Here is a 25,129-nt window from a genome sequence, read left to right on the forward strand (position 1 = left end):
AAAATCCATTTTTTCAAAAAGGTTTTCCAACAATATTCTGCATATGGACAAGTCCACAACAAATGATCTGCCGACTCCGCATTGCATTTACACATCATACATCTATTGGGACCCATGAAACTGAGTTTTGCCAATCTGTCTTGAGTCAAGATTTTGCCTTGAATGACTAGCTAGGAAAAAACCCTCGCTTTAGGTAGTAACAAATTATTATATATTATATCATATATAATTTCTTATATATTTATCTCTTCCTTTTTATATATATGTCTCTTCTTCTCCCCCTCTTTCCCTATCACAAACATAACATGTGTGTATTGGCAATGGATCCTTAGTATTCTCTATCACTCTATATCACCATGTAGATCTATCTTTCCTTATCCCTCTTCCTCTACATCTTGCTATCTCTTTTGCTTCATATCTCCCTCTCTATCTTCCTACCTCTCTCTTTATGTTTGTCTCCCTTTTTGTCTTCATCCTACTCCCTCTATCTATAGACATGTGTCCCTCTATTCATTTATGTCTATCCCTCTTTGCCCATTTTTGCCCCTCACATTATTCTTAGGCGTCTATATCTATATCTCATTGTCTCTTTATTGAGCTATCTCTCCATACTTCTTGTCCCAAATCTCCCTTTATCTCGATCTCCCTATCCCTATATTTATCTTTCAATCTCTCCCCAAATCTCTCTCTCTCTCTCTCTCTCTCTCCACATCCCTTTCCTCCATCTCCATCTTTATCTATAGCTTTTTTTTTAATCTCTATCTCCTTACCCCCTTTCTCTCACTCTTTCCCACTCCCTCTCTCCCTCTCTCCCAATTATGAACATAGCATGATCTTAATTATCTTCTCAATTTATAGGTTTTATTTCACTTCCGATTGGATCTTTGTAAGTGGATGCATAGTTGATTTGAAGATATCATTTCTTCATTAAGACCTTTGTTGCACAAACAACATAACTTGCTAAATGGTTCATTTAATACACTAGAGTATGTAATTAATAGACCAAAAAATTCCCTAATTGACCTTCCACACCTCTTCGACATACATTTTGCACAACATGGTGCAATTGCTAGTTTTAGGCTAATGCCAAATTACTCCATCAATTGTCTTATTTCACTTTCACTATTGAAATATCTGTATGTTTGTTTCAACATCGGAACAAAAATGATGACAAATAAAAAGACAATTGACTTGAGGTACTAGACAAGCCAAAAACCACATAGCATCAATCACTAAGCTACTTACGAAATCTAAACAACAAGCAATCCTTTTATTTTTTTCACAAAAAAAAAACAATAACTCATTAGTTTTTAGCAAATAGGCAGGGACTCTAACTGTAACACAACTCTTATGTATATTTAATTGTTTCTATTTTAAAACCAATTTATTTACATTATAAATAATTATCACTAATAAAAAAACTTTTTTATTTTAAGATTTTAAACCCTTCAATATATTATTTATTATTTAGAATTTATTTTACTATATTGCACCTTTGTTTTATGCAAGTGCGAAAGCCCAATTGAAATTACATGCAACCATTCTGTGAAATTGATATAGAGCCGTCCAACCCAAAAAATGTCCAGCTTGAATTACTTCATGCATCGTCGACAATCTACTTGTGTTGCTGCTCCACATTGGATTGCGAATAAATATTTCCTTTCCTCCTACTCTAACATCTGCAATTCATCCAATTTTTCAATCTATACAAACTGCAGAGGATTTACAATGTTTTCCAAGAAAAACTTCAAGTTGCGAGCCCTACATAGATGGAAAGCTGAAGAAATGCCCTCAAGTACGTCTTACAAGTTGAACGAATCCTGCAAGCTTGTTCTTCAAGCAGGGGATATAACCAAATGGCACGTCAATGGCGAGACTGATGCAATTGTAAGTATCAACATACACAAATCCTGATTTATATCTTTTTTTGGTTTGAGTTCAATCTTTATCTATGAGTACCCTCATTCTCAAATCCCCTGTTTTTACAGTTTTCCTTAATCAGTTTACTTAGGTTTAAGTACAGAGTCTTTACTTGTAAGTCATCACTTGTTCAAATTTTTTATTTATTTGATTATTGTTGTTATCTTTCTGGGTTGAAGATCATTTGTATGTATCACATGCTTGAACATCGGTAATTACAGTAAATATCAAATGAACCATTTAAAATCTTCATAATAAATAACTCAAAATAAGAATGATGATAGATTTACTATATACTACAATCAATTAATTTCGCAAACCTAAAATTTAAAAATCAGACGAAATCTAGAAATAAAAACGCGAAATCTATGTAACTACTGAATCCGCTATAATTCAACTGGGAAGCATTGTTTTTTTTTTCAAAATTACGCTAAAAGTGTCATTCCTTTTATCACTGATTACACAAAGCAATAAAACAATAGAGTCATTATTGCAGTGTCTCAGAGACAAACAGGGGTTACCTCCCTGTGATTTTTTCATATTTTCTCGATTTCCCGAACAGATAAAAGATAAATACATAACACCCTCCAAAAAAACAGAAATAAACAAATAGATAAGAGATTTCAGTACGTAGGTTTAGTTTTCATCTTTTTTTCCTACAAGATGAACGGATAACTTAAAAATCCAAAACTAAATGAGTCAAAAAAATAAAGAAATATCAAATCTGAGACTTCAGCATGAGGGTGCTTACAGATTAAGACCACATATTTATTCCCTATTTTGCAACACAGGAGCAGTAGAGACAGTGTGACATTTTGTCATGGAATGCCCAGTATACAGTGACATCTGTGCCATTTATGAAAACATTTTGAAAATGGACAACTTAAACTCTTTGTTTGAAGACACAAAACTCGAAAGAACAGCAAACCTATTGATCAAAATTCACTGTTGATGTAGTGTCCGCTTCCCAAATCTGCACTAGTTTTAAGCTAAAATCACAAATTACACAAATTAGGGCTAGGCCTCTTGAAACTTACCAAATAATATCTTGCTTAACATAATGAAATATTGTATGTAGATCCTACACACAAAACATGGGAGCATATACATAGATATATATTCAACTTATTGTTAGGGTTAGACGATATTTCATTCTTAATCAATTACTAATCCTACAACACATAAGAGTTGGGGAAAGAGGCATGAAGGGTTTTCTTGGAGCCATTTCTACACCAAGCCTAAGAGAGATTGCCTTCTACAACCTTCTTGTTCCACTTGGCGGGCCGTACTAGCTTGCTCTTCGTGTCCTCTTTCTCCCAAGTTGACAATATCTTGTGGGGTTAGGTAGAGAATGTAACCGGGTTCCTTGACTCCACAAGGTAAAAGCCCTCAAGGTTCTAGATGCCGCTTGGGACATTCTAGAACGGCCTACCTTCGAGCCCCTCGTCACCCCTCCATTACATCTCATACCTCTCCCTACAAGTTGAACTACTATTAAAGATAATTCCTATCATATTTCTTAGAATATCAGTATGCTGATAATGTTAATAAATAGAGTTGTGGCACTAACAAGTAATGCTACAATAATGGGAATGGTACCCTAATAACCATAATGCCAAGTATTATTTCATATGGACTATTATTAGGCTGGGATTAAACTGCTTATTGGATTTCATGTATTACAAGGAATCAGAAATTAGGTATGAATCAGCAATGCATGTTATAAATGACAATACCTTAATTATATTCATACCAAGTGTTGGTGTTGGAAATAAGCCACACCCGGACTGACAATGGACTGGTCCAAGAGGGCCCAGTAGCTCAGTGGTAGAGCACTCCAGCAGCGTATGGAAGGTCCTAGGTTCGAGTCCTAGCTGGTCCATGTCTCAACATGGTATCAGAGCCAGGTCCAGGCTAGGAGCCCCAAGCACATGAGAGGTGTGGCTTAAGGGGGGGTGTTGGTGTTGGAAATAAGCCACATCCGGATCGATCATGGACTGGTCCAAGAGGGGCCAGTAGCTCAGTGGTAGAGCACTCCAGCAGTGTATGGAAGGTCCTAGGTTCGAGTCCTAGCTGGTCCATGTCTCAACACCAAGAATACTTATAACATCTTGTGGAACAGATATTTAATATTATCCTAATAGGATTTCCAGTAGAATGTAATTGTAAGCAGCATTGGTGCATGGGTTTGATACAGCATACCAGTTGTTTATTACAGGTAGTGATGCTTTGCTGTCTTCCTCGCTGAGATGCAGTTTTCTTGTCCTCGATCCTTGGCTATCCTCTTCAATGAGATGCAGACCTTCGATCTTTCTTAGAGTGGATGATTCCCTTTGCAAAGGGGAATTGATCTCCTTTTATTGATCCCAAGAGAGTTGTGTTCACTCCTTTAGAGGTTTTTGTTGATGCGTTTTTGTGACACTATGCAACACAGAATAAAATACCATGTATTTTACCCCCTCTTGAACAAAATCCCCTCGGATGCTAAACTATGTGGTCAAATGAGATGACTCCAAGGTTTCTACTGTCAGGGTTTGACGTGTGGATAACTCATCGGTTTGATGTGATATTGCTGGGTATACAAAGGGACTTACATGTTGCTCTAGGATTGATCAACTTGAGGAAAACTAGTTTAGGAATGCAATCACCATAATTTGATTTGTTGGAAACATGGTTGCTGTTGCACCAAAAAATCGACCTGTCAATGCCCAATACAACCACTAGATTTATAGAATCCACAAGAGGCGGTTAAGCCATGTCACAAACCTGAGCGTTGCGCTGCACAACACAAGGAGACCAAGGGTGCACACTTGCAACAATCCCCCCCCGCGCAAGCTAGGAGGTTTGAATCTGTGACCCAGGCTCTGATACCACTTGTTGGAAACACGGTTACCGTTGTGCCAAAAGATCGACTTGTTAATGCCTGATACAACCACTAGACTTATAGAATCCACAGTGGGTGGCTAAGCCATGTCACAAACCTGAGCGCTGCGTTGCACAGCACAAGGAGACTAAGGGCGCACACCTTGCAACATGATTAACTTATGATTTAGCAATATGAGCACTTGATTCTAAATCTAACAAGGTTTTGAAATAAAATGCAAAAAAGGTAAGGGTTTAGAAATCTGATTTTAACACTATCAATGTAAGAAATTGATGACAACTTAGTGAAACCAAACCACACTTTGCTTCACCGTTAGGAACAATTACGCAAAGATGGTGCAAATCTTCTAAGGAAAAAGAGTGATGTTCGAATCACCGACACATATATTAATCCCAAAAGCACTGCGAATTAATGAGGAATAAGCAATCGAAGTTAAGTACTTAGGAGTTCAAGCCAACCATGCACTATAACTTGCAATGAACAAATTATAAATGGTATGAACTTGTAGGTTTCACCATCAATTATCAACAATATCATCCATGCAACTATGAAACTTTTACTTAAGCATATCTACTTTAACTTGAGAAGTAAAGAACCATACAAATACTCCAAGATTTCATATCAATGATTTATATCAATTTTGGCAGCATCAAAGTAACAATTCTCCAAATCTCTCTTTTACAAATGAATAGAGGAGGGTTTATATAGAAGTCTCTATTTCAAGCAATGGTCTAGATTGACTTGGAATCAATGGTTGAGATCATCCCAAAATTGGGGTTTATTGAAAATCACTAAATGCAAGGCAACAAAAATGAAATATCATCCTCATCACCAATTACGAGGAGTGAGAGCCAATGAGAAAATTAGATGATACCTAATCATCTAATAAATTTTCTTCTAGAATCTAGTTGCCCTTATCCCTTTCCTTGATGGCATATTTAGTGATTCTGGTCATCACTAATTCAAGCTCCTCGTGACACTTGGTAGGACATCATGTCGAAGCTCTATCATGTCCAAACTTTTTGTACAGGCATCAAATATGTTCTCCCAATCAGCTTCTTGTTTCCAAAGATTGCTTATGTTGACCATGAGAGAAAAAAGATCATCCAACCAATTTGTTTTGATGGATTCCAGTTCTCGGAAATAAATAACTTTTAGCCTCTCTTTGAATTCTCCTAAGTTCAGACCACTTGTGATAGTAACCTCTCGATGGATCTTTGATTGTATTTCCTTAATCGATCCTTCCATCTCAATGCAATCTTGCTTAGCTCGATCAAATGCTAGATTCTTCATCACCAAGGAACAATACAAATGATTCAAATCATATATATCTCTTTCTTCAGTCACTCCTTCTTGGATCAATGTTGGCATAGGAATCCTTTTCAATACCCTGAGGCGTGGAATTGTCTTATCTTGAGCTGTTTGGAAATCTTCTCACACTTCTTGCAAATTTTGTATTCTATTCATGAATATCATTGTCTTATCATATACTTGGATGAAATTCTTTATCTTGCTTTGAAATACCTTCAATCCATTCCTTCACTTCCTGATTTGTACTTCTCATTGCTTCATAACTATCAAATGATTCTCGAGAAATAGAAATTGGTGGGACAAATGTATGATCCTCTTGCCTCATTGGATTCATCAAGCGTTGTATGAACTCTTTCAATCTCACGTTTTCCAATTCTAATCTTTCTTTCTTCTCTTCAACTTTGTCCATCCTTGCCTGAATTGCCCTGGCGGTATCATTGAGTTCCTGAAATTATTGTTTCTTTGTTGACGGTCCAAGGTCAAGTGCCTTAACTTCATAGTCCATTGGAGTAATTTCTTCTCTAGACTTATTAACCATTCGAACTGCCACTTACAAGATGCGTGATCCTACACTGTCTCTAGTAGATTGGGAGAATTTCTTAGCCTTCTTTTGTTCCTTAGCTTTACCAATTCGAGTTAGGAAATCATCCAAGTCCTCAATTGGCTGAATTTCTTCTACTGTCCTTTACTTCAAGCTATTCTTCAACCAATCAGGAACTGTGGATAATTCCGTTCCATCCTCAAGCTGATTATCATTATTAAGTCCCCTCAAGGTTGAAATGATTTCTTCTTCATTAGGATTGGGGTTGTTGGATTCTCCCAAATCTTCTCCCATCCCTGTTTCAAAATGATGTACGGTTGGAGAAGCCAGACCTTGTTCCTGATTTTCATGTTGTACTGATTGTGATGATATGTGTTCATCATTATCCCCTCGAGGTAGCATCTTTGTTTTGGATTCATGTCTTGATTCATTTCCTGCATCATGCATATCAATCTCTCTTATGGATGAAGTGCTCATGGTGGATTGAGTAGTATTGGACTTTTGCTTCTTACTTCTTGATTCCTGACCGGCAACTTCCTTGTCTTTTGCTTGTGAACCTTCAGCCATATCCTCCTTCTTTCTAGAAACCAGAATTTCTCCTTCATTGTTTACCTCTTCATTACTTTTCATCATTTCATCTTCATCGAAAGAAGATTCATCATCTTCTATTCTTCCATATGTTAAAGGAGCACCTTGTTTCCTTAGCTTGTTAATTTGCTGGTCTACCTATTCTCTTGAGTAATCAATCACTTCTCTCATCAATGTGTTTAAGTCTGTCATTTTTGGTTGTGACCAACTTGGTGCTGGAATAGGTTTGTCTTTCTCTTGCTCATATTGAGGATGTATGTGATTCCTATTGTCTTTCATTTGATCGATGATTAAAAAAAATTGCACTTTCTCATGAAGTCCACAAACATTTTTGATCACATCTTCCTTCTAACTCCAAATTCATCGGTGAGGTTCGCCCAGTAGTCCTCTAGATCAATTTTGTGCTTGTATGTCTTTCCTTAAGCTACGAGGATCTTATGAAAAGGATCAAAATGAGTTTTGGACTTGTATGTTCAAAGTTTATAGAATTGTAACTCTGTATTAGCTATCTTTGCTACCAGGGCTTTGTTGATGTGTATTTTGTACACAGCCAAACACAGAATAAAATACCCAAATGGTACCTTATCCTTTCTTGATTAAAGCCTTTGAATGCTGAAGATATTGCGAAAAGGATCAATCAGGATGACTTCAAGGTTCTTCGTTGTAGGATCTCTACGTGTGAATAAGCACCAGTGGTCGTTGTATATGCTGTTTCTTCAAGGGGCCTTACGTACTTTCAGAGAAAGCTTGTCCGTGTTACTCTCTTTTCGACTGCAGGAACATGATTTTCCTAACACTAACAGATTTTCAAATTAAAAAAATAAAATATATATATATTTTTTCAACGTGATCATGTATCACGATGGTGTTGCCACATGAAGGATTGAATGAGGTAGTACAACCTAATTTGGAAATAGGCAACATTCAAGAAGACATTATTTCAAGATTGAACAACTTAGCGTGGAACTTGAGGAGAAGTGAAGCGGAGTATAACAGAGTTAGAATCCTTTTGGAACAAGAAGCAGACAGAGCTGAAGAACGCCAAAGGGCCACCGCCAGAGAACTTCGCAATCAAAGGAACCCGCAGTAATCTCTGCAAAACAGATCTTCACGCTGGATCGTATTGGTTCTTTCTCGCTCGAAAAACACCAAAGAATATTGAGGTCTACACCAGGCACCAAAAATCTGACTGAACTCTAGTTCACTTCAAGGTCGAAGCGGGTCAAAAGAGAAGATACTCTAAGAGAATCTGAGTCAAGATTAGAAGGCACTTCTGAGTCATCACAAGCTCCATCTCTTCAAGAACAAGTACAAGCAGCAATTCAAGCAAGTATCCAGGCAATTTCTCAACCAGCGAACCAGGCCGGTTCATCAAGTTTCCAATCAAGTTCCCAACCTTCGGGAAGCACGATGGCTCACAATGCTCCTCCTCCTCCTCCTCCTGCTCATGTGCTCAACGGCGCTACATGGATGATCAACAATCCATCACCATTAGAGTTTGCACTCTATCATGACATGCCAAAGAATTCGGAGAATTTCTGTCCCAAATTCAATGTTAGTGATTTCAATCGTACAGCAGAGGATCATATCAAGATGTTCGAAGATCTTCTTCGTAACAGGCGAGTTGAATATGGAGATGTAGCATGTAGGCTCTTTCCCTACTCATTGGGAGAAGAAGCATACTTCTGGTTCATTCACTTACCAACAGGATCAATCAGGACTTGGGATGCAATGAAGGATGCATTTATTGCAAAGTTTGGTATCCCAACCACACCAGCTGAGCTATATAGACAGTTTGTTGAGATTCGAAGGAGAGAACATGAGCCGATCACTTCTTTCAACAACAGGTTCCACAGGGCTTACACAATGTTATGACATCCCTACCTCATTGCTGACCCAAGGGAGATCTATTATGGAGCCTTAGATCATCTTACTCCCATGTTCGTAAGGACACATCCTATCCCCAATGATCTAAACACAGCATATGCAAAGGCTATTGAAGTCAGTAAGCACATGGGACAGAATATTACTGGGCCGCTACTTCATATGGGACCTACTGCAACACCAAATCAAATACAAGCAGTTAGTATGGCATTAACCAACCAGACTCTAGTTATGAATCCTATTCCACAAGCAACATATCCTAACATGCAACCGGCAAACCAGATGGTGCTTCATCCCGGAGTTGCACTTTCGCAAGCCCCACTAGCACAACCTGTGTACCTGCAAAATGCAACAAACTCTTCAAGAACACAGGAAGAAAAGGATGAAATGAAAGAGTTGATTGAACAAGTCAAGAAGCTGTCAACCGAGGTAACTCATTTGAGGAATCAGAATAATCAACTTCAAAGCATGCAAAGGATCAACCAAGGCCAACATGCAAACAATCAAAATTTCCAAGGAAATAATAATCAAGGTTTCAGGAACAACTATTAGGGAAACAACAACCAAGGCTTTCAAAGGAGAACATGGAATACAACTCCTAATAATGGAAATGTGGTGACGCCATTAGACAACCCATCAAGTTCACAGAATCAAGAGAATCATCCTACCAGTAAAGTGTTTCTAGCAGAGGCGGCCTTGTCCAGCTGGTGTAGACTCCACAATACAAACCAACATTCCGAGTTGCAGTGTCCTGAATTCAAAATTGCAGCCGACATATTCCAGCAGGAGATGCGTAGCAATGATCCACCTGAAAATCCTCCTACAATAGGATATGAAATGGTCCCAACTACCCGGTATGATCAAGCCATGGTTGTGGAAAGCTACAAGCATTTACCAGAAGGAGAAAATAACCAAGCTCAAAATGGGAGATTTCCACCAGAGTCAGCTAATGGATCAATGGTACCTCCTGGTTCCCAGTTTCCACCTGCATCAGCAAATGAACTTGTTGAAGACTCAGAGTATTATTTCCCGCCTTTGAATAATAGCGTCCTAGTTGAAGGGATAAAAGAAGTATTCCACCAGTCCTCAGGAGGTGTGGGTCCGAGAGTATACCAAAGAAATCAGAGAAATCAAGAACCACTGACAACATCGATCCCTCCAAACAATTTCTCTACTCCTCCAGATCCACAGGCTAGTAATAATCCGGAGTATCCACAAGATGCGCGAGAATACAGGCAAAGGAATGTTCCTCCTCCCGCAAGGGATGAAATGAAAAGGCTGGCTATGTTGGTGTTGGAAGAACTCAAGAAGGTTAAAATTAGCTTGCCGCTTTATGAGCTATTGAAGGTATTAGAGATTAAAGATGCTGTGATTAATAGTTTGAATGATTCAAACACAGTAAGGCCAAATGTTCAGAATACGTCCAAAGAAACGACCAACAATGTTCAAACCACCATCAATGTAATTCAAGATGAAGCTGATAGCAAGCAACGATCTGAACAAGACGAATGTATGGTCTAGACTGTAACCTTCCCAGCCAAAAAAGAAGATATGTTAGAAGGCAAGGTGTTACTCAAAAGAGGCGAGGTTAAGAAAACTCCACCCACCGTCAAAGAAAGTCTCACTACAAGTCAGATTCTTCCAGAAAAAGGGGCTGCCATTAAGAAAGATGCGATCAAAAAAGGAAAGCCTCTAAAGAAGACAGATGATTCGAAAGAAGAAACATCAGAAAAGTGTAACAATCCAAAGGTCAATGAAGTAAAGAATCAAGAACATGATGAGGATTCCTCAATCCTTTGCCAAGGAAAAGATGAGCCAGCCCCGCTCCTGCTGTCAGTCAGAATTTTTGGAAAATTATTGCACAATTGCCTATATGATTCAGGAGCTTCCAGTAATGTGATGCCCCTGGCTGTCTGTCAGAGGCTAGGTATAACTCCTGCTCCCACTAGAAGGAAGGTCACTCAATTAGACAAGACAGAAGTTCCAGTAATGGGAGAGTTGAACAGTATCCACATGCAATTAGCTGCAGACCCAAGAGTTCAAAATTTCATAGACATATCAGTCGTAGATATACCTGACTCGTATGGGATGCTTCTGAGTAGAGATTGGTCACGAAAGTTGAATGGATATGTGTCAACGGACTTTGCACATATGTGGCTACCCTGGAGAGGAGTTCCAAACCAAATCAAAATTGACAGTACTCCAAGATTGAGACTTATGATAACTGAGTATGGAGAAGATAACGAAGTCCTATTCTTAGAAACTGATTTAGGGACATACAAACCTAAAGTGGAAGAAGTCTTGATGATACAGAACCTGCAAAGCAAAGACAGTCAACAAGAAGTGATGGAATCTACAGAAATTGTCGTGGAAAGTGACCAAGGATCTGACTAGGATGATGATGGAATGTTTGAAAATTTTAGAAAATTTGTCCACAAGAATGTGCAACAAAGTATGCAACTTGGCAACTTGGCGTCCGTCCGAGATCTGCTCCTCCCCAACTGGTGTAGGATACATAATGCCGTCCATTCAGAACTATCCTGTGCTTTGTGCTAGACTGCATTAGAACAAGTATACAAGAGGGTCCCACAGACATTGATTGTAGAAGAAATTGAAGACCCAAGAGTTGAAAGTTCCTCAGAGGATGAAACTCTATCCGACACATCAGCCGAAAGCCAGGACCAAGAGACGGAAGACCAAGGAAATTCAATATGGACATTAAGGTTCGATGGATCTAAATCCAAACAAGGATTTGGAGCAGGCTTCGAATTAATTAGTCCGACAAGAGAAACTTACCTCGTCGCTCATAGGCTACAATTTCCTTGCACCAACAATGTGGCTGAATATGAGTCCTTGATTCATGGGTTATTGCTGGCTATCAGAAAGAAAGCTAAAATACTGCAAGTGTATGGAGACTTAGAAATAGCGATAAGACAAATCAGAAGGCAGTATGTGTGCCATGACAAAAGGCTGACTAGATACCGGAATCGAGTTTGGGACCTCATCGAAAGTTTTGAGGCCTTCAATATCAAGTCCATATACAGGCATCAGAATCAAGTGGCTAATTCTCTTGCACAAGCCATCAGCTCTTTGATACCATTAGCGATGGAAGGATTGAAGAAGTTCACAGTAGAGCTAACCTCAGTACCTTCAGTCCCAGATAACATCACCAATTTTCAAGTCTTTGAAGATGACAAGCATATATTGGATTTCTTGACCAACATGGATGTCTTCTTAGCCCAAATCATTGATGAAGAAGAAGTGGAGGGAGCAGAATTGGATGCAGAAGGAGTTTTGAATTTGAAAACAAACACTATTCCAAAAGGAATGGTGGAGTTAGAAAGAATCTTTGATCCCGACAAATTGAGAGAGATGAAAAGCCACAGCATGGAAGGAAACGTGTGCGACACAATCAATGTTGGTGATGGTAGACAAGTTAAGAATGTGTTCATTGGAAAGGCCTGTACTGCGCAAGAAAGAAACGGTATCCTAAAAAGTGTAAGAGATTTCCCAGATGTCATCGCTTGGAGTTATGAAGATCTCAAGACTTATGACACTGCAATCATCACTCACACAATCCCTTTGAAGCCAGGAAGCAAACCGTTTAGACAAAGACAAAGGCCGGTCAATCCTTTACTGGAACCTCTAATATATCAAGAGGTTAAGAAGCTGCTCTCAGCCAAAATCATCTTTCCAGTAAGACATTCGACGTGGGTCGCCAACTTGGTTCCCGTCAGAAAAAAGAGTGGAGAAATCAGATTGTGTGTTGATTTCAAAAATCTCAACCGAGCCTCAGAAAAGGATAATTACCCACTACCATCATTGGATGAAGTATTGCAGATTGTCAACGGGTCACAGATGATGTCATTTCTGGATGGGTATCCAGGTTATAATCAAGTATTGGTTGAGCCAGAAGATCGACTGAAGACCGCTTTCACTACCAAGTGGGGGACATTTGCGTACAAAAGGATGCCTTTTGGACTTATCAATGCTGGGGCCACCTTCCAGAGAGCCATGGATATCGCCTTCAGAGACCTAATTGGCAAATGCATTATCATATACATGGACGATATCACAGTTTTCTCCAGAAAAAGGGAAGATCATGTGGATGATTTAAGAAGAGTCTTCCAAAGGTGCAAAAGATATGGTGTTCCTCTCAATCCGAAGAAATGTATATTTGGGGTAATGGAAGGAAAGCTGTTAGGACATGTCATTTCAGAAAGGGGAATCTCTATTGATCCTGAAAGAGTGAAGGCTATATCAACCATCAACTTGCCAGCTAGTAAGAAGGAACTCAAATCATTCTTCGGCAAGATCAACTTTGTCAGAAAATTCATCACCGGTTTTGCTGAGATAATCAGGCCTTTGAATGAGATGTTGAAGAAAGACGTGAAAATTGAATGGTCGACACAGGCCAAAAGAGCATTCGAGGAGATAAAGTCGGCAATCGCAGAAGCACCAGTACTGATCAGTCCTAATTATATGAAGCCTTTCTACTTGTATTCCTTCGCCTCTGAATACACTTGTGCGGCTATTCTCACCCAGAGGAGTGAAGAGAAGGACGAGAACCCAATTGCATTCATGTGCACCCCCTTGAAAGATGCGGAACTCAGATATCCCAATATTGAAAAACAGGCATATGCATTGGTCAAAGCCATTAAAAAGTTTAGACACTACCTCTTAAGGGCCAAGATCTATGCAATTGTACCAGATGCGGTTGTAAAAACCCTCCTCATGCAGAATGAACTAGGAGAGAGAAGAGGCAAGTGGGTCGCCATTATTCAAGAATTTGATATTGAAATCCAGCCTATGAAACTTGTCCGAGGACAAGCTTTAGCTCAGACACTGGCAGTTGACGGCCCCAGATTGATCCAACAAGTTTATGAATTGGAGGATGTCACCCTAGATGAATGGTATAAGGAAATTGTGACTTACCTGCTCAACAACAAGTGCCTTGCTCGCATGACACCCACGCAGAAAAGAGCATTGAGGATAAAGTGTCAGCATTATATGCTTCAAGGATCCGTCCTATATCGCAGGAATCACGAGGGAATGTATCTAAGGTGTGTTGGCAAAGAAGAGGCCAAACAAATAATTGAACATTTTCACTCTAAGTTTGGGACAGGACATGGAGCTAACCTGGCTACAGCCCATCAAATCCTGAGGGCAGGATACTACTGGCCCACACTTTTCAAAGATACATTTAATCATGTCAGGACTTGTCACACTTGCCAAGTTGCCGCTTTCAGAGAGAAAAATCCTGCCATGCCCCTTAATCCAGTGATCGAGGCAAGACTGTTTGCAAAATGGGGAATGGATTTTATTGGTGTCATCAACCCCGCATCCTCGGCACAACACAAGTATATCATCATTGCTACTGATTACTATACTAGATGGTCGGAGGCTCAAGCTCTCAAGGTATGCACTACTGAGGCTGTAATTAAGTTCCTGGAGGAAAACATTATCACAAGATTTGGGTGTCCTTATGCATTGGTTTGTGACAATGGCTCAGCCTTCACATCATTGAGGTTTTCAAATTGGGCTTTTGAGTACAGTATAACCCTTAAGTTTTCATCTAATTATTATCCTCAGGGTAATGGGTTAGCTGAGTCAACAAATAAAAACCTACTCAGTGTTATCAAAAAACTGCTGGAGAGAAGTTCGAGAGAATGGCATACCCAACTGAGATTTGCCCTTTGGGCAGATAGGATCAGGACCAAGAACGCATTAGGGATTTCGCCTTATTTCCTAGTTTATGGTCAAGACCCGATATTCCCCATGCAACTTAGGATCCCGACCTTGAGATTTATCCAAGAATACATGGAAGACACCGATGTTGTCCAAGCCCGATTAACACAATTATTGAATCTTGAGGAAAAGAGAGATCAAGCTCTGGAAAATTTTGCAAAGCATCAGGGAATTGTGAAAAGATGGTTCGATCGGCAAGCCAGAGTCAAGGCGTTCGGGATCTCAGATCTTGTTTTATACTGGGATAAAGCACACGAGAAAAAGGGGGAGCATGATAAATTTGATAAACTATGGAAGGGCCCTTATCAAATCTCCGAGATTCTAGGAGAAAATGCGTTTAGACTGAAGACCTTAACTGGAGAAGATGTCCCATTGCCTGTCAATGGGAGGTATCTCAAACATTACTTCCAGTCTTAGAGTTCAGGAGGCCTTCCTTTGTACATAGTTAGTCTATTTTGCTTTCGTTTGGTTTGTTTTGTTTCAGGTTTGTCCTTCGTTTTTTTTTTGGGTCTTAGTTTAGGTGGTTTTGGTGTCTTAGTTTTGGTTGGTTGGTTTGTTCTGAGGGGTATCCATTTGAAATTGGGCGATTTTGTGATGAAACACTCTGACCTCCTGCTAGATTGATCGCCCCATTTGGATAATTGTGAAGTCTTCTGGAAACACAAAGAAGTTTTTCTTGATAAAATTTTGAGGCAGGCCGTATTTGCAACGAAGTAAGATTGACTTATTGGACTCAGATATTATTGTCCTCCAGTTATTATATCTTTTCACACTTATAATCTTTGAGTCATTGTGATTTTCAGGCAAAACTGTGATCGGTGAAAAATCTAAAATCTGGCTTCAGCGCCACCGCAATCCTCAAACCCTAGTGAGCTTCACTGCTTACAAGCCAAAAGAATTGACGGAATGAAAAAGCAATATCAAAGGAAAAAAGTGAGAAAATGAAAAGAAAAAATCAAGAAAGAAAAAAAATGAGTTGAAAAGGAAATATCAAAATTGGCTAACGGGAATATATGGATAACTCCATCGGGGCTATAGACGCCTGACTGGCAATGGAGCAATGTTCGTGAGCTTGCGGCGATAACCTCGTCGGGACTATGGACATCTGAGTGGCAGCGAGGCTCTATCCAGGATGCTTTTGAAGTTCAGATAAACTATGTAGCTTGTCATAGGGGAACCTGGAGATCATGACTGTCTTGTTGAGGGGAATTAACTCATTGTACACACATGGGTAACTATGGATCTAATACTTTATCCCGATATGAAGATCTCTTCTTGTAAGTGCTGTTTAACTCCTTGTTTTATTGAGGGAGATTTTTTGAGTTTTTCTTTAAGATGGATTGATGCCCAAATGTTCGCAAACATTCTCAGTGGTGTCGCCAGATGTTGTGACCTTTTCACACATCGCCCCATTAGAATGGGGACCCCCTGTTTTGTTTTTTTGGTTTGCCTTTTCTTTGCTTGTTTTTCTCTCTGCTTTTAGGATTTTGAGTGAGTGAGTGGTCTGTCTGAGCTAGCTGGATTAGGGCTGAACCTTGGAAGCTCAGTTTTAGGGTTCCATTCAAGTTAAGTCTAACCAAATTTTGGAAAATTGTTAGTCTACCTGAAGATTCAAGATTGTCAGAATGAGGTATACCTTTTAGGAGAGTCAAATTGGTTAGGTCAGGGATAAGACAGGTCTCAGGTCAGGTCTGGATTGAAGGAGGGTTTTCCTGGGTAAGGTCCAGTTTGTTTCTAAGTCTGGGTAAGCTTAGCATGGTCAATGAAGAAAGGGAGTCCAGTCGACCAAGTTAAATAGGGAATGAAATGGTTCAAGGGCCTGAAAATGTCAAATTCGCTCTTGACCCTTCCAAAGGGTCTAGGGCGAAATTCTTTGTAGACTGGATTTCCTTCACAATTTTGACTAAGTTTTGACGTGTTTGAAGATGAATTTATGTGTTCTTGCCTGGAGAGGGATTTGATCGATTTTGGAGAGCAAGATGATGCCTGAAATAGGATTTTCGCTCTTGACCCTTCCAGAGGGTCCAGGGCGAATTTCATTCTAAACACTATTTCTTGCCTTAGATGAAATTGCAAACCTGTTCTTAACCTGGAAAATGACCTGACTTTGCCCTGTGAAGTGGTTTGAAACTTAAAAATTAAGTAGTTTACCCTGGAATGGGAAAATCGCTCCTGACCCTTCCTGAGGGTCCAAGGCGAAAATTCTATTTGAGCTTATTTTTCACTGACTTTGGCTAACTTTTTATGTGCAGGGTCTCCTGGAATGAGGATTGGACGTCACTTGATGCATTTGAAGGTTTGAGAACATGAAAAATGGTGAATTTTGGACAAGGAGGGTAAATTCGCTCCTGACCCTTCCAGAGTGTCGTGAGCGAAATTTTGAATATCTCTTGTTTTGCAATAAAAGGGGTCAAGTTTTGGACATGAATGGAACAGGAACAACTCCCTTTACCCGCCTGAGAAAGTTTCAACTTGAAAAGATGAAGGACTTTGTTGAAAACCTAAAATTCGCTCCTGACCCTCCCAGAGGGTCTAGGGCGAAAATCCTTATGGGAGATGTTTTTTGCTTAACCTTGGTTGAATTGGAGTGTCAGAAGCATGATGAATGGCGAAATGAACATGATGAAGCCCCCAAACTTGTTTGAAGATGAAAGAATGAAGGAATTTTGCCCAGGAAAGGCAATTTCGCTCCTGTTCCTTCCTGAGGGTCTAGGGCGAAATTCCTTTTAAAACACATTTTTTGGTTTTTCTTGGACATGAAATCCTATTCATAGCACATTACAAGATGAAATCTTACTTGGCAAAGAGGTTTCAAGGTGAAAAGTGAAACATTTTGGTCAAAATTGCAAAATTCGCTCCTGACCGTCTTAGGAGGTCCAAGGCGAAATTCTCAAAAACACCTTTTCTTGCAAAGTCAAAATGATTTTTATGGTTGGAGTGGATGTGAAAAGGTATGTTTTATCCTTTGAAGATAATTTGGAGGGCCAACAAGAAGCAACCAAGCCCAAAAAAGGAAAATCACTCCTGACCCTTGCTGAGGGTCCAGGGCGAAAATTCTTAAGCATATCTTTTCCTCCAAGATTGAGCAGAGCTAAGCCTAGGCGTGGGTTTAAAACAATGTTTGGATTGCCTTGAAGCGAAGAGAGATTGTTGAAAGTGAAAGTTTTGATGCAAAGAGGGAAATTCGCTCCTGACCCTTCCAGAGGGTCAAGGGCAAAATTTCTAGATTCCCCCTTTTCTTGCAAATTCAAGACAAAATCTTGCTATTCATGACTTAGGTGGGAGAAGGACGTGATGTCTTATGCCTTAGAAGTGATTTGGAGCCAAAGGAATGAAGGAATATGCCTAAAACTCAAAATTCGCTCTTGACCCTCCCAGAGGGCCCAGGGTGAAAATCATAAAATCAACATGTCCCTTCTAAGTTTTTGCTAAGGCAGGGATAGACCAAGGTTGAAAAGGCCTTTAAGACCACTTGTGAGTAATGGTTTGCTTCAAAACTTGATGATTCTAGGCCAAAGAGGGAAAATCGCTCCTGACCCTTCTAGAGGGTCCCGGGCGAAAATTTGAAAAAACTCCTATTTTACCTTGCAGGAATAAGACAAACTTGGGTGGAGTGAATAAAGAACAACATTGCCTAGTGATGAGTAAAGGATTCAACGAAAGATAATGATGGAGTGAGCCTATATCATAAAATTCGCTCTTGACCCTTCTCGAGGGTGCAGGGCGAAAAACTTTATTGGAAGCTTTTCTTGCTTGGTTTGGTTGAATTGAAATGTCAAAGGCATGTTGAAAAGAGGAATGAACATGATCTTGCTTTGACAAGTGTTTGATAGCATTAAGGAATGGAAATTCTAGCCAAGAAAGGCAATTTTGCTCCTGACCCTTCTAGAGGGTCCAGAGCGAAATTCCCCTAAATACACTATTTCCTTCAAAATTTGGATGAGCTAACCCAGTGATGGAAGGAAATGGACCCTGGAGATTGCCTTGGAGGAGTTTAATGATTGAGCTAAGGTGAATTTTGGCCTAGAATGGGAAAATCGCTCCTGACCCTTCCAGAGGGTCCAGGGCGAAATTTACATTTTCACCTAATTACTCATGAGAAATGATTAAAAATTGAAATACAATATCTTGATTAGGCCAAAACAAACATAAGCTTGCCTTCCAGGAGATTTTGGAGTGAGGGGAATGAGGTGTTCAAGTCTTAAATTGAAAATTCGCTCCTGACCCTTCCAGAGGGTCTAGGGTGAAATCATTAGCAAGCTTCACTAGCCCTCAATCCAACATTGATATTCCTCAAATCATCAAAATTGCTGAATTCGAAACATTTGGGAATATTAAATTAAATTCGCATTAATTGAAGGCATTTTTCTAGTTTAATAAATTAATTTTTTGACCTTGAAATAATCAAGAGAGTATCTTGGAGGCATTTAAATTAATTCTTTAAAAATTAAAATTTTTAAATGAGCGCTCAAAGGCATTATTTTGCCTTTATTGGCAAGTCGGCCACCTTTTTTAAAGGTTTTTATTTATTTTTTACCCCTTTTTACCAAGTCGGCCTTGGGGAAAAGGAGGGTGAGCGCTCTATATAATAGGGGGGCATTGTTTCAAATTCAAATCATTCATTCATCCCTTCTAAAGTGCGAAATTGAGGAGCGAAATTCAGCAGATTGGAGGCTAAATTTCCAGAATTTACTAAGTGTTGGAGACTAAAATCCAGAATTTGCTGAGTGTTGGAGGATAATTTCCAGATTTTGAAAAGCTGGTGGAAGGCGAACTTCTTTTGAAGGTTAATCAAGACAATTCATCCAAGAGGACCAGCAATTCAATCCTTATCCAGCAAAGTTTGATCTTCTTTCTTCATTTTTCCAAGGTTGATAGTTAAGCTTTCAAAGAAGGAGGTATGAAGAATTAAATTTTTGAAGTTTATATTCAAGACTTGTTTTGATCTTATAAGCAATCCTTTGAAAATCTAAGTCTTGTGCAATCTGATTTTCATTCATAATTTGAAAATTCATAAATTCTTGAGTTGTTATTTCCTTTTCAAATTAATGTTTTGAACTATTCCCTTGGAAAGTCTTAATTTCTAAGCTTTAAGGTACGATGCTTAAGGACTAATTTTGAACTTTTTGTGTAGGCATCAAATGGCGACCCCTAAAGCCGGAGGATCTACTAGTCGGCAGGGTCTCATTAAGGAAGATCAGAAAGGCGACGAGTTGGAGACCAGGATCGTGTCCAAGTGGAGTAATATCGGAGACACCAACTTAGGAAACTTCAATGTGAAGAAGTTTCGAGAGGTCCCCTACATTGGCAAGCCATCACCTGTTGCGAAGAAGATAATTGAAAGTGGCATCATCAAGGCGGCAGGTTTCCCTCCCGCAGTCAAGTGTCATGAGCTGATGATCGAGTGTGCCCGCCACTATGACTCACAATCAAGGACGATCGTGTCCAAGGACGGGAACATCTTAGCTTACCTTTCAGAGGAAGCTATAAGCGAAGCTCTTCATCTTCTAGACCATAAAGATATGATTTACAAAAGCTTAGAAGGAGCTAGGTCAATCTATGAAGATGATCCTGAGACTTGTCTGAATCTCATCAATAAGAATTGGTTGCTCAAAAGTCGACCTCGCCTGAACAAGATTCCCAATACACCGCATAGGATTGACTTCCAGGAGGAATACAGAGATTTGATAACTTTGCTCAATCGAGTTACAGGGGCTCCTCAAGCCTTCTTCTTCGAAAAGTGGATGTTCTTCTTCATTCAAGTGATAGTCCAAGGAAAAGGAATGCTTCATTGGGCCAGAATTATTAGCAATTGCCTGGACGTGTAGTTGAGAAGGCTAAGACCCACCAAATCATTCCACATGAGCTCATATGTTATATATGCCTTAATCAGGAGTTTCGAGTATGTAGGGCTACCTCACAGAGGAGTGATTGGAAGAGGACCCGGAGAAATGAGAGTTTGTGACTCTTATGTTCATCATCCGCCTAGAAGTGACTACAAGTTAGTCAATGACACCTTCACGATGAACATTACTAGGATATTGCAAGGTGGGATTCATAATCGACTATCTCTGGATGCACAAGAGCTTGTGAAGAAGTATGGTGCATGGTTCATCCAGTTTCAAAGATTCACATACATCAGAGTTCAGGGGTGTCCTTCACCTCCCTACATGTTGCCGAGATATCCGACAGACAGGATAGTGCTACTTGAGGTGACTAGACAGTTGGCAGCCTATGTGAAGGCATCCAGACACAAGCATGGAAATGGAATTCCCGTGCCCATCATACTAGGGAATTCACTTGAAGTATGTCCTAACACTCAAGCCTCGGAAGATGCAGAGAAGGAATTATCTTTATATTCATTCACCTCCTTTGCCCCGCGGGAGAATTTTGATCCTCACGGTTATAGGGAGGAGACAATCGGTAAGAAGTACAAACATGAGTTTCAGGTGGAGGACTTTTGGATGAATCTCCCAAGTGATTTAGAGGTTAAAAGAAAGATGCATTCCAGGCTACCCTTAGATCTCATCAGGAAATGCAAAGTTTATAGAGTAGCCGATCAAGCCCAGGATAATGGTAGATACCTCCAGTTGTCCTATGAGAAAGAAGACAAAGAAGTGAAGATAGATTGGAATGAGCCCGAGGTTTTAGACTTGAGAGTTTTGATGGCTCCCGTCTTATCGTGCACTTGCAGATGGGTGGATGTACAGCATCAAAAGTTGAAGGAGCAGAATGTATCAATGACATTCACTTTGGAGGCAAGACCAGAAGAAAGAGAAGCAAGCGTGAGTGAGAATACTTCTCATTCCAAAGGCTCAAAGAGGAAAGAAAGACCTGAGAAAAGGGAACCCTCCAGGAAGAAGCAGAAAACTAATCCTGATCACCCACCAAGCACATCTTCTCGACATGAAAAGAAGGCAAGTCAAGGAGAGGATCAGGAGAGGATGGTACATGAAATTGATGAATCTATGGAATCCATGGTACAAAATGACAAGCCGGAAAAGGGACAGACGCCTCAACATTCATCAAGTCAATCTCCCCAAGTTGATGCTAATGAGCTACATGAAGAGAAAAATGATGATGAAGTGACATCTCCTTTCCTAGAGGATAGATCACTGCTTAAAGAAATACAAGTAAGAGAAACAAGATCTGCCATTCCGGATTGGTTAAAAGAGAGACTGACAAGGGTAGTTGTGGTTGAAGAGGAAGATGATGTATTTGATTTAGAAAGCCTTATAGGAAATTCTCAAGAGGTAATGGAAAAGAAGAAGGCCACAAAGATGTCCAAGGTAATAAGGGATGAGACAGGATCCAGGAAATTGCAAGTAGCTACACCAGTAGTGGACAAATATGAGGGTGAGATTTTTGCAGATGAGTATGACTTAGAAACATTTGAGCTTGGTCCACTTACCACCGAACAAGCGATGGAAGAAGCAACCGATTCATTTGAAGCACTTAAAGACAAACTTAAAGAAGAAATGGAAAAGAATAAGAAGCTTGAGAGAGAGGTCAGTGCTTGGAGAAGCTATTTTGGTCATCTCAATCAGCCCTTGAGACGCCAGGATCCAGCAGTATCTCCTTTACAAGCACTCCCTCTCGAATCAGTTGGCGAGGCAGAAAGGGTCAAGAGCTTGGTTCAGCTTATGAGCTCTTGGATTGATAAATCCCACACGGTAGCCATTGAACTTGCAACAAGAATGATGAAGACAGTTCATCGAGCTATCCAGGTCCTTGAAGTTATCCATAATCTAATGATAACTGTAGCCGCTTTCACTCACACTAGAGATGTTATCATTCCCGTCCTACAAGTGATAAGACAAACGCCAAGACGGATTCTGGCACAAGAAAAGATAATGGATGGAGGAACCCATAACCTCCTATAGTGGTCAGCTCTGCTCCAGATGAAAGAGGTCCTTTTTGAAGACATCAACACCAAATGCAGTCAAGTTGAAGGTATCATCCATCCAATTCAAGATAGGGTGTTTGAAGTGTTGTGTACCATTCTTGGCAGGCGGATCGAGATTGAGACAGATGTGGACATCCAAGAGTTGGAGGAGAGAGTCAAGGTCAGCTTTTGCAAAAAGGAGAACGTCATCACAGACGAGCAACGAGATCAGATGTTCACTACTATGTTCCTGATTGAGAAGATCAAAGAACTTGAACCCGGATGGGAGACAGCTCTTCTCACTGCTTTTGATCAAGTCCTTCACTTGGAAGAACGAATGAAGAATCTTCCTGAGATTCCCATTGCTGAGATTGAGGGAATTGTGTCCAGATTCATTGGATATGCTAAGAAAGAGCATAGGAAAGGGAACAAAATTCTAGATGAAAAGTTGTTATAGAATGATGTGGTTGCTTAATTCCTATTGGTCTATGTTTCCTCGATATTTGTGCCAATTAAATATTGGCTATGCATTTAATGATGTTTATCTAAATGGGGACCTTTTTTGTAACAAACCCTAATTAGGGTTTAGGTGTCAAAATCGCAGCCGTTGATCTTCTTTCGATCTGGGCCATTCATTGTATTTGAGGATGCTATATATACCCTCACTCATTTCATTTTGATATAGTTAGAAGTTAGAGAAGAGAGAGAGCTTAGAGAGCAGGATGTTATTGTGTAGCAAGATTGAATAGTGAAGAAAGAATTTTGAACAATTGTTGTCCATTTGGCTTTGAGATCAATAAAATATTGAAGTTATGGTGTTTTATTGCAATACTTGTGGCTATCTTCATGATTGTTTATTTTCTTGAATTGCTCTCAGTCGAAGTAGTATTTAAGTTTAAGTTTGAAGGACTAAGTGTTGTGCTTGATCTTTGGTGAGATTCATGTTCCAAACCACTAGCTTCTTACTGTTTGTAAGGACGCCTTGTGTGGTCAACTAGAAATATTGAGATTGCTTAAAAATTCAATCATTGTTGAAGTATTGATATGTATCTCTATGATAGTATCTATATCCTTGATGATTTGAAAATTACTGAATCACCTTAGAAGATCGCATCAATTCCAGTAGAGTTGTAATTTCTTGGCAATACTGAAATTGGTAGAATCTTACCAAGTCTAGCCTTCATTGAGTCATTCTTAGGATTAGATTAACATTCATCTTTTGAAACCCTTATCTTTTGATTTTTTTTTTTTTTAAAAAAATCTGTTAGTGTTAGGAAAATCCTGTTCTTGCAGTTGAAAAGAGAGTAACACGGACAAGCTTTCTCTGAAAGTACGTAAGGCCCCTTGAAGAAACAACATATACAACGACCACTGGTGCTTATTCACACGTAGAGATCCTACAACGAAGAACCTTGAAGTCATCCTGATTGATCCTTTTCGCGATATCTTCAGCATTCAGAGGCTTTAATCAAGAGAGGATAAGGTACCATTTGGGTATTTTATTCTGTGTTTGGCTGTGTACAAAATACACATCAACAGGCTTTAGGGCATATCTTCGACATTTTCCCAAGTGTGATAGGGAAGTTCACACCGGGTCTATGTTTCTTCTTCTAGATGAAGTCAAACTTGGACAATTGTCTCACTACCTTAAGAAACACCAATTTGTCTGTTGGATACCTTAGAAGCTTTAAGGATGATATGTGCATCCTCGGATCCTTACGTATGTGAAGGTTGGGAACTGGATAAACCACGACCCATATTTCTCTATCAATGCCATTGCTTCCTTGGATAACCTTTTGTGCAATCCACCTTGTAGCAAACGAGTGAGATACATTGAGAATGTATCACTCACTTTTCTATAGTGCCCTTTCTCATGCAATTGCAATTGGGGATAGCAATCATCCCTTGAATTGACCTCTCCTACTTCCCACTTCACCTTTGCATATCAACCCTTAATACTTTATATTCCTAGCCAACATGTATACCATATAGGAACTCATATAAAATGTCTTTGTCCTTTCCAAGTTCCTTAACTGAATATCCAAGTTGTCACTTATCATCTTCGCCCAATTTATCATAATCAATCCAGCTGAAATCTCCTCTATGAAGTAGAACATCCATGTTTCAAACAATGTCCCTTGAGGAGTCCCCATGATCCTATTCAATAGGAATATTATATCGCTATATTCCTCCTTGAAATCTGTACTTATGAGCTTCTTTGGTAACTTGGAATGATGTCTTCTTGGTTCACTGACCTATTCATTGTTAATGAGAGTCATACATGCATTCGGCTTATTCTCAAACATTGCCTGAGATTCCTTCTAGTTCGAGTCAGCATTCCTTGATGGTAAGGAATCCCAAATGTTTC

At 39.6% G+C, this 25,129-nt stretch overlaps 1 protein-coding gene across 6 annotated transcripts in view; it reads left to right on the forward strand.

The window, feature by feature from the left end:
- The first annotated feature begins 1,503 nt into the window (after nt 1–1,503).
- Nucleotides 1,504–25,129, forward strand: part of LOC131047046 (uncharacterized) — a 123,779-nt gene continuing 100,153 nt past the window's right edge. For 5 of the 6 annotated variants that reach the window (XM_057980857.2, XM_057980853.2, XM_057980855.2 and 2 more), the window contains exon 1: nt 1,504–1,887. In XM_057980857.2, the coding sequence (XP_057836840.2) occupies nt 1,868–1,887 (20 nt within the window). In that variant the 5' untranslated portion in view covers nt 1,504–1,867. The remainder of the gene's footprint in view (nt 1,888–25,129) is intronic. The other variant, XM_057980858.2, reaches the window with a different exon arrangement.

The sequence above is a fragment of the Cryptomeria japonica genome, chromosome 7 (genome assembly GCF_030272615.1).
Source record: "Cryptomeria japonica chromosome 7, Sugi_1.0, whole genome shotgun sequence".
In the NCBI taxonomy this organism is placed as follows: Eukaryota; Viridiplantae; Streptophyta; class Pinopsida; order Cupressales; family Cupressaceae; genus Cryptomeria; species Cryptomeria japonica.